The following is a 10,776-nucleotide window of genomic DNA, read 5'->3' on the forward strand; positions in this document are numbered from 1 at the left end:
ACTTTAGTTCACAAAGGGCGGTCCAGGGCGGACTCTAGCCCTGGAGAGAAGGTTGTGGACAAAGAAACAAGTTTAACAGAAACATGACTAAGACAGAAAGGAACAGAAAAAGCAGACAGACCAACTTTCTCAGTGTCTTACAATGATGACTCCACCCTTGGGCGTGTAAACACAGGCCCACGCTTTTTTTCTAAAGTATATCCCGGTGCTCATGCTGCCATGGATATTCAATATTTGCCATACCAATCCGAAATAGTTTGAGAGTAACAGTTCCCAGCATGTTATTCCAGCTCTCACAATAGATAAGGGAGTGTCTAAAATAGAATGTTATATGCACATGATGTAGCAAATGAAAAGACGCATCAGAAACTTGAGCCAAGAGAAACAAAGTTTGCCGGGATGAAGTGTAGTTCATTTTCTACTTTCGCTCCATGGCCTTTATATCCTAATCAGGGACTATGTGTTCATGCAACACTGCAAAACACAACATTGTAAACTATAAGCTGTATTTCTAAAAGGCCATGTGTTTGATGATTAGGATGTAACCTCTGCACAAGGAAGAGAAGAGAAAGAAAAGTTTCTTTACAAAAATAGATTTATTCAGAACAATTTTGCATGTATACTTCACATTTCAACAGGGTAGTTAATCTCACAGAAATGACCACAACCTCTTGACACAACTCATTGTTGCTGGCACGTCATTTCGACACGTGCCCCCTCCACAGTTACTTAAAATGCAAATGGGAGATATTTAGGATCTTATTTCATGGTGAACACATGAAATACCAGGTGTTATGGGTAAAGTTGGGAAGGACGAGTCAAACAAGGGACTTTTAATCAGGGAACTGCTGTTTGTTTCACGTCTAGAACCAAAAGTCAAACATACATTTCATGTCATTTATAGAACAAAGATATTTATTTTAACATTATTATCCTTTGTCCCTTCATCCGGTTCTGTGGTGTTAAGAGGTTGTGTTCATTTCAAGTAATTATTTGTGATCAAATGCTTGGCTTTAGACCAACCAACACTCGAGATTTTAGGAAGTCCATGTATGCTTAAAAAACTTAACTCTAAATAAATATGAAATAGTGACATTATTTACATGTTGTCATAGTTCTGTTGAGGGGCTGATCTCACAGCCTGGCCGAACCCTTTGTTCTCCACTCTTTGACTCTACCTGATAAACCCCTCTGAAGAGACTGTGAATCTAAATAGTTCTGGATGTCGATGGTCTTCCTCAGTGAATCAGTAAAGTTCTGATTACTGAGGGTCGTTTGCATAGGCCGATATTGTGAAAGTGTGGTGTAACCACGGAAAGCATCCTCTTGGTGACCATTGGATCCATCCGTTTCCACGAACACTCTGTAGTTCTGTCCCTGGTTATTATCCCAGTGTAGCGATGCGCCATGTCCAGCCTTGAAATACACAAAAAACTCAGCTCCCTCCTTCGGATCTATGTTCTTTGGCAAGCTTAGGTCAAAGGCGAACAAATTCAAATCAGAACCCCCATAGCGCTGCTGCTGCAGGAAGTTGCAAGGGATGTCATGGTGGCTTCGCCAAGAGTCAAAGGTCACCCTTACTTGTACACTCTCATCAATGGCGACATGGGAGACGAGCACTTTGCCGCTCAAGGAGTTCTCTGAGATGTTGCAGCTCTCCAACTGCACACGCATGCCTCGTGTGATGAAGGCTTTGTGGTCGAACGTTGGCTGAGGGAAACCCAGGCGCAACTTGCAGCGCTGCAGATTGTTTGATGGCGACTGTTGGCCTTGCAGTCTAGCGAAGGTGGGCTTTATCAGCACTTCTGAGGAAAGGGAAGATGGCTCAGAGATAAATAGGCGTACAGCAGTGAGAGCCAATCCAATGGCATCTGCGAAGACCACACGCTTCTTGTTCATATAGCCGCTGTCCCTGCGGAAGCAGCTCCGAGGCTCTGAGGACAGAGGAGAGGGGGGCTGCGAGGATGGTGCAGGGAAGGGGGAAGAGGAACGAGGTGAGTTAAGGCCGCTCCGTGGAAGAGAGTTGGCCGGCTGATAGCGGTGCTGTGCGGGATTCAGAGGAGTCTTAGACAGCAGCTGATAAATATGTTGGCGATGGCCGAGGCTCAGACATGCGGCAAGGTCTGCTGGCATCGCAGCGGGCTGGGTATGACTCCCAAAAGCATGGAGAGCTCTGAAGAAGAAGACATGATGAGGTTAGTATAAGACCTATAGTCAGAAGTACTCAGATCTAGTACTTAATTATAATAAGTTATGCTACACTTAAGTGAATGACAGCACGGGAGCTTACCTTGCACACTTCATCTTCAAAGGACTGAATGTGTTACGCTGTGGTGTTGTCTGTTGTCGTTGCCAAATGGCTGTGGGTAATTCAAGATTATCTGTAAAAGGAAAATAATATTTAATGAGTAAGTTAATATGATCTCTGAATTGAACACAAATATATTAAAATACAGATGTCAAGGTGATGTTTCAATGCAAAGTATACTTACAGGCTGGAAGCCACCTTTGGTTTAACCCGATCAGTGAAAGAAAGAAGGATTGTGATTCTGGTCTGTCTCTGTTCTCTCCGGAGCTTATCTAAGGAATTTAGAAATGGGGCTGAACCTTTTGTGAAATATGTGGATAGAGTTCAGCCAATCAGGTAAAGCTCCTTTGTTTATGTCCAGCCCCCAAGGAAAATTTGCATGCAGCCTTGAAGATTTCCTTTCACGGAGCGCTGCTTTCATGATGATCAGGAAGTACTGAATGTTTTATTCACAACAAACTCAGAGCCCTTAATAAAGTTGAACACAAACACACATACATCTGAAATAAACGTCTGAAATGTTTGCACAATGTATGTTTGTGTTCAACTTTATTAAGGGCTCTGAGTTTACATTCAATACTTCCTGGTCATCATGAAAGGAAATATTCAAGGCTGCATGCAAATTTTCCTTGGGGGCTGGACATAAACAAAGGAGCTTTACCTGATTGGTTGAACTCTATCCACAATCTGTCATAATTCATGATTCGTTTTGACTTGTATTTACAGTATGGTACACACATGATGCAATAACGAAACTGGCAAATGCCAGAAAATGTAATAAATGTATTCCCTGAAATGTCAAATTACTGCTTTAACACAATAATGAAGGCATATGAAAAATGCTTAAAATAGCAGAAAACTTTAACCTATTAATCCAGTATGATCAAACAATTGCCAACACAGCTTGTCAAGTTGCTTATTAAATACTGCATTGTAATGGTCATTACAAACAGGCATTGTGATATATTTCAAAATGATGGAATTTATTTTTGTGGTATTGTTATTGTTCTAGGAATAATTTGTATTGCCCCGTGCCGTAGACAAGCTAATGGTTGAAGCAGTGTAGGAGTTCTCATCTTGCTGGACCCCATGCAGCTACAACGGAATATTCCTGATTTCTGTAACATTGTAAATAGGACTGGATGTACCAGAGATAGACTTTAAACGTGTCGACTTAGGTTGTTTTTAAACTGGTTCATTCAAGACTTCCGGAAATAATCACGTTTTGTGAAGTGGAAGAGATACAGTTTGTGTAAACAGCTCTGAAACCGGAGCTCACCCTGGCTATTGCACTGGAAACAATCTTTTTGATACATTTGTTCCGGATGTTTTGTTTGAGCACTTACTGTGTGGCCTTACAGTCAAATCGTCCTTAGCAGATGGTATTTCTTTATATCTTTTTTTTTGTCCAAATCAGCAGTCCATTCACCATTTTAACAGAAATTAAATACACATAAATGTTGTGTTTTTTCTTATTAATTTCAGTCTTACAAAATATATGTGCTTTGTGCTGCACAGTTGGACTTGCCCCTTCACAATTTTAAACCATTTTCCATATTTCAGGGATCTGAGCACATAGTCAATCTGAAAATGATTGAGCCGTCATGAGATAAAAAAGGTGGGGAGGCAGATAGGACAGCGTTTTTTTTAACAATGCTTTACATTTGTTTCCAATTTTCGTCAAATGAGAAAGCATTTAAATGAGATTAAATGAGTAATTTTTTTTATTACCAAATTGTGCTTTTTAATGTTCTTCTTTTGGAAGAGATATGCTCCAAAAAATATATGATAAACAGTTTTTTTTAGGAAACGTTTCTAACATCTCAGTTATTCGAAATATATAAAGGCCTTTTTTCTTCTGTCTTTCAGGAGGAGTAACTGGTAGACATACTTGTTTGTTCAGAATGTCTGGTGTGCTCTTCATACAGACTTTCACACGGAGGTGAGGTCAGAGCACAACGCAATGACGAAGACACATTCCTTACTCTGCAGTCAGTGTACATGCCCTCTGTTCTATCTGCACGCCAGCCTCATGGGGGGCAACATATAAACCCGCCCTCCTAGCGACAGCAGACAAATAACAATACAAGCATATAGGTGTTTGTATAAGTGAATGTGGTAATGTTTTTATTTTATTTGGTGTTTTTTTGTCCCACATTCTCTCTTTCAGGAGGGTCTTTCACTGCTTAGTGAGGGTTTATATTGAAGTGACTGTTATGATATTGAAGTGACTGTTATTTTGTATATATTGATTGTTGTGTTTTATGTGTCTGTTGATTGTAAGGATATACATATTTTATACATATTTGTATATTTGTATTATTGTATTATTGTATTCGGGATTGTTGGAAACGTTATTTCAATCTCTCTGTCTGTACACACAAACTGAAAGACTGACATTAAATTTGACTTTCCATCCATCCATCTTCTCCCGCTTATAAGTGCTCGGGTCGCGGAGGTAGCAGTTCCAGCAGAGAGCCCCAAACTTTCCTTTCCCTTTCCCATCAACCAGCTCTGACTGGGGGATCCCAAGGCGCTCCCAGGCCAGCGAAAATATATAATCCCTCCACCTGGTCCAAAGTCTACCCCATGGTCTCTTCCCAACTTGACGTGCCTGGAACACCTCCCTAGGGAGGCGCCCAGGTGTCATCCTTACTAGGTGCCCTAATGACCTCAACTGACTCCTTTCGACACGAAGGAGGAGCGGTTAAACTCAGAGCGGTTAAACTCCGAGTCCCTCCCGGATGACTGAACTTCTCACCTTATCCTTAAGGGAGACGCCAGCCACCCAGCGGAGAAAACCCATCTCGGCCGCTTGTATCCGCGATCTCGTTCTTTCGGTCATGACATTTTTTTTTTTCTTTGACTTTGTTTATTTTTAAAAAAGGAGCAAAAGGGCTGCTTGCTCAAAGTACTCAATGAAACTACAGGTCATTCAAATAAAATTAGGTGGTGCACAAATCAAACTTAACCACCCTTTGGTAGCCATATTGTGTATCTGAGGTCAAGTGTGTGGTTGTGAAGGAGTGTTTGTGTTGTGGCAGTGAGAGTGGCCTAATAATAATAATAATAATAATAAGGGGCAAACCTTGTAAACGAATTCCACCATGTCCAAACTAATGAACCGGTTTGTCATACACTCTTGTTGGAAACATCCTTGCAATCTTTGAAATTCCTTATTCATTAGTAGGCCTAATAGTTTGGCTTGCTCCGTACACTTTAGACACACGATTGTTGTACACTTGTTGGACGTGTATGCATGTGTGAATCGATTTGCAAACATGGTCACAGCTATTGAAAATCGACACTTTAAAAAGATAAATAATACTTTAACAGTAGCAGGGGACATATTTCTGCCCTCAATTATTATACCTCTCATACTTTAAGTAAATTGTAACTTATTATTTCACCATAGTCAGTGGCTTTGCAATCGGCATATTCATTTTGAATCACGTATTAACTTGAATCTTCCCTTTATCTAGGAGGGCTCATTTCAGAATGGGAGTCTCTTCTAGGATCAGATCAAAATATAAATCCTCTTTAGCATTTTGATGAAATGCAGGTCATCATGACGACCAACATAATTTGAGATGGTAACCGGGGGTTGGCGTTAACCGTTACCACGCCAACAAGTAGAATAAGTCTTAACCCAGTGGATAAAAAGGATTTTCAAGTTTTGTTAGTGGTTGGCTAGAAACCGATTTATTTAATTCTGTTTTCATACAGACAGCCAACGTGAGAATCATTTGAAAGAATACAAGAAATAAATGGTAAACAAATGTTTTAGCTGGTTAAATTACCTTTATCAGTTGTCGTTGTTAGCATAGCTTTGAAGTGGTTTAGCAGGCCATTATCATTGGTGAGTTGGACCTCCAAAGGTGACTTAAATTATAAAACAATCTTAGTTGTTTCGACCTAAAGTATAATATTTTTCTTAACCTAACCAAGTTTGCTCCTCTAAACCTAAAACATTTGTTTGTTTTGATTTACAATGTTTGCCTTTTTACCATTTGGTGCTTTTTGGCAATACAAGCCATTTAAGGTAAGGTAAGGCAAGACAAGGCAAAGCAAGGCAAGGCAAGGCAAGGCAAGGCAAGTCTATTTATATAGCACCTTTCAACACAAGGCAATTCAAAGTGCTTTACAAAAATGAAAGACATTATGAAATTGGCATTTAAAATCAGTCATTAAAAAGCAAAGATAAGAAAAGAAACATTAAAAGAAAAAAAGACATGGATAAAAGTTACAGTGCATTTTAAGATATGAATAGTTCAATTAAAAGCAGCGGCAAAAAGAAAAGTCTTCAGCCTGGATTTAAAAGTAGTCAGAGTTGCAGCGGACCTGCAGGTTTCTGGGAGTTTGTTCCAGATATTTGGAGCATAATAACTGAACGCTGCTTCTCCATGTTTAGTTCTGACTCTGGGGATAGAAAGCTGACCAGTCCCTGAAGACCTGAGAGTTCTGGATGGTTCATCATTTAGCAGGAGGTCAGAAATGTATTTTGGGCCTAAACCATTCAAAGCTTTATAAACCAGCAGCAGTATTTTGAAATATTTTCTTTGACAAACAGGAAGCCAGTGTAAAGACTTCAGAAGAGGAGTGATGTGATCCATTTAAGGGGGTGACACGACTTAAAAAGCTGTTAATAGATGCATTTAGTATAGTTTGAGTACATGTATTAAAGAGTCGTTCAAATCACCAAATGTGCAAATAATAATTTTGTCTCCATTCTCTGCATCTCCCTTCCCCCCTTTTAATAACACATTTCATACTGTAGCCTGGTATCATAATAACCTATAATTAACAGTCTGTAAGAAGAGCTTTCTTTTACTGTAGTTATGGCACTCTTGTCCTGACAAGTATTAAAAACGAAACACTGCAAAGTTCTGCCAATTCAGCATTTCTAGTAAAAAAGCACAGCTGTCAATGCTGTGATAATTGGTATATCACATATTCTAAATACATATTTCAGCCACAATTATCAACCTTATTTGACTGTCTGGATTTGGCTTTCTCACGTGAAATATCTATGATACGTATAAACATCATGTCATGAATCCAGTAAACCATGTGATGAAATAAAGTGATAAAATAACTTCTCCAGGCGGGTCCTCCCCCCAGTCTCTGAGAGAGTCACGACACATACCGATTGTGTAGTGTCTGCTGTGTACAGATGTCCAATGATCTCATATAGTATAGTCATATGTCAAGCATCATTAATCTCAGTTTATAGTGTCTGTCTGCTTGTATTCCTGCTCCGTCTGTCTAGATTTCCTCTTGTGATATCTATCATTACGTCAGGCTCAAATTGATTGGAGGAGGACATTGGTGCTATATTTTGACTGTTAATGGGATCAGATATTTCTTTTCAACTTTCCCTCTCCTTAATTAACACTCCTCCGGTTACTAATCGGCGGTAATGTGTATATAACACATCAGGAGTATATAATAGCCAAGCTAAACTGTTTGTTGGAGTACCTCAGGGAATCATCTTAGGTCAACAGTTTATTCTTGAGACTAACTAAATGAGTTCCCTGTTTTCATGCTTTAAAAGACGTTTAAATAATTATAGTATGATCATGAAGCCATAATCGATTGGAAATGGGTTTTTCAATCGTGTCTCTGCCTCTCTTATATATTGGAGGTGAGTCAACAGTGAGTATTCACACTTTCACCAATGAGCTCACTCACTTGTGTTAGAAAGTTACTCCAGTACTATGAAATACTCATCTTGAGTACTTTTGTTTCATGCTTCTACTCCACTTGAGTACATTTAATGAGCCAATATGGTTACTTTGTAGATTCAGATGAATAAGACAGTATAATTACGGAAAATCCATTTATATTATTACTGTATATCAATTCAATTGATTTCATTCTAGAGGGGAATTAACAAGCTGAAGCTACACATAAGTTCTTAAGGTATCATATCAATTGTGAAAAATTCAAATCAACCCCTACCTTTTCTGACTTAAAAATAAACTCACATAAAGTCACATAAGTGATATACATATAATATCATGTAACTGGCCATTTTGCAATATAATATTTTGATTAGTTTTGTATTTTCCTTAAGTGAAATGTCTCTTAATTCCTCACTTGTTTACAGCTGTGTTGAACTACTTCTGATGACCTTAGACTGACTCGACATTCCCTCACGTAGCGCTTCAAGCAGTGGCGGCTGGCCCATAGGGGCGCTAGGGGCACCGCCCCTCTTCTTCCCACATCAAAAAAAAAAAAAAAAAAAATATATATATTTAAAAAATATTTTTTTTATTTTTATTTTTAATAAAAAAGGTAAATATTATATAGTTGGTATCAGTAAAATGTATAATCTACAATACAATCTTGTTTAAAATTGTGTTACAATGTCTAAAGTTACTGATAAGTCACATGTTTCCTGCCTGGCCTTGCCCGTGTATCATTACCCTCTCTCGTCTGGGCGCTATGCACAGCGCCCAGACGAGAGAGCAGCAACTGCAGCAGAAGCCAACTGTTGCTATCTTTAAACTATGCCGCCGAAACATAATTTCAGCCAATCAGCGTCGTCAAATCTCAAAGGGGCGCCTACGTCAGCGCCCGGTGCAGTCTGTGAGTTGTTTGGACTCGTATCCAAGGAGACAAAACAGGAAGCTGTCATACACTCTGGAAGCTATCATTAGCAGCTATTATGAAAACTCTGTTTTTGACATAAAAATGTAATTATGGATTATCAATAATTTTTCAAAGTGACAGACACATTGGATTAACCTATGGATTAACCTTCAACCGCCTTTTACTAATTTTTGATCATAATAAAAGCAAAAGGTGAACATATCTCCGTGTTTTGCTACCTAAAGCTACGTCGTGTGATGTCTGTATTTGCTTCCCCTGTCGCGAGTTCTGATCGCTCAGTGATGATACTTATATTTCTAGAATCTGTGGAATCTCAGTTTGTTAGCTAAGCTTGTTTGTGCATATCCGATAAGTATATAGATTGATTTATACCTAGAGTGAGCTAGCATTTTTTCGCTCAGGGCTAACTTAGACGCTTCTTGTGAGACTTGTGTTTTGTTTCGGTAAACATGGTTCATATTATCAGTTACCTGAGTTTCTTCCCGTTAAATTGGTAGGACACATGAATAGTTTATTACATTTTAAGAAACCCTGAGACACAATTTTGTGAGAAAAAAACGGGGGGAAAAAGCCCTTAACAAGTTAAATGGGAATTAAATCAGTTTAAAGTAATTTTGCGTGTTCCCAAAGCCCCGGTGTTCTGCAGTTTGTGTAGGCCTACTGCACTGTTGCACAGTTCATACTGTAGAAACTATGTCCAGGACAAGGTGTTTGGAAGTTTTGGAAGATTCATAGCTAACCACACTGAAGATTATGGAGGTATTGATCAGTCTTCTCATATTTTTGAGAAGACCCCCCCTCTAACATCACCAGAAGTCATAATTTAAGGGGGTATTTTCTCAATTTGTTTTACCGGGCGACCATCACCCCGGACCCCCCTAGTATTATTTGGTCACCATTTCCACAGCCCCACCTAAAATATTTTCCACCAGCCGCCACTGGGATTCAAGCCTTGACAGGAAGTGTTGCCAAAAACATCCACATTTATGTAAATAAAAAAAACAAAAGAACAGCTTGCAGGCAATGACGAAGGAGTGCAGAAGACTTGCATATTATAACTGCTGTTTCTTACTTGTTGCATCTTGTCATTAAACAAGATACAGTATGCTTCCTTTAATTTGTTGTTGACTTCAAATGTTTTTTTCTTTTGATCAGATTTTTTCACCGCACTATATCAACACTACCTGACACCTGGACTAAAACGGCTGTAGTATCACACGTACGAATACTTTTCTTGGAAACAGACAAGAAAGGATTTCCAAAAAATATATAGAAAGTAAGTGAACTAAAAGAATAAAAGACTGCTGAGAAAGAGTGTCGGCTAATGACTTTGAGGCTTTTAAGAGTAATATTGATTATATGAAAATCAAACATTAGTTGAGCATTTTCTTCCCCTTCTGTGCAAAATGTGCACACTTCTTGCAAGTCTTGCAATGAAACTTATACAAGAGAACTGACTGGCTTAATTCAAACACTGATATTGTTTTTACTTTAACCATGAACAGTGACATCATTCTCTCCTTCACCAGCAACACATATTAATGTTGGGGCATAACACTTAATGCCTTGCAATTTTCTCTATTGCTTTTACTGTTTGATTCCAACTTCACCATTAAACACGTTTAATGGGTAACATGCAGATTAAAATGTTTGAATATTAACTTAATTGAACGTTGTATCTCGCCTTATCTCAAACTAGGCGAAGAATGTTACTTATAAGCTTTTGCCTTTGGTGCATGTGGCACTCATGCGTTAATGCTTGGGGATACATCTGGAAACCTTAAAGGTCACCTTTTTTAGGCAATAGCATAGGTCTCAGACATATACAAATATATAAAGAACATGTCTATGAA

At 38.8% G+C, this 10,776-nt stretch overlaps 1 protein-coding gene across 1 annotated transcript; it reads right to left on the reverse strand.

Moving 5' to 3' along the window:
• Positions 1 to 577: 577 nt before the first annotated feature.
• On the reverse strand, positions 578 to 2,607 carry ppp1r3c2a (protein phosphatase 1 regulatory subunit 3C2, duplicate a). The gene is made up of 3 exons (XM_079660280.1): positions 2,493 to 2,607; positions 2,291 to 2,381; positions 578 to 2,173 (listed from the first exon to the last, which is right to left on the reverse strand). The coding sequence occupies exons 2-3, from the start codon at positions 2,302 to 2,304 to the stop codon at positions 1,135 to 1,137; spliced, it is 1,053 nt and encodes a 350-aa protein (XP_079516406.1). The 5' UTR covers positions 2,305 to 2,381; positions 2,493 to 2,607; the 3' UTR covers positions 578 to 1,134.
• Positions 2,608 to 10,776: the final 8,169 nt, after the last annotated feature.

This window comes from Notothenia rossii (genome assembly GCF_949606895.1).
Source record: "Notothenia rossii genome assembly, chromosome: 11".
Lineage (NCBI taxonomy): Eukaryota > Metazoa > Chordata > Actinopteri > Perciformes > Nototheniidae > Notothenia > Notothenia rossii.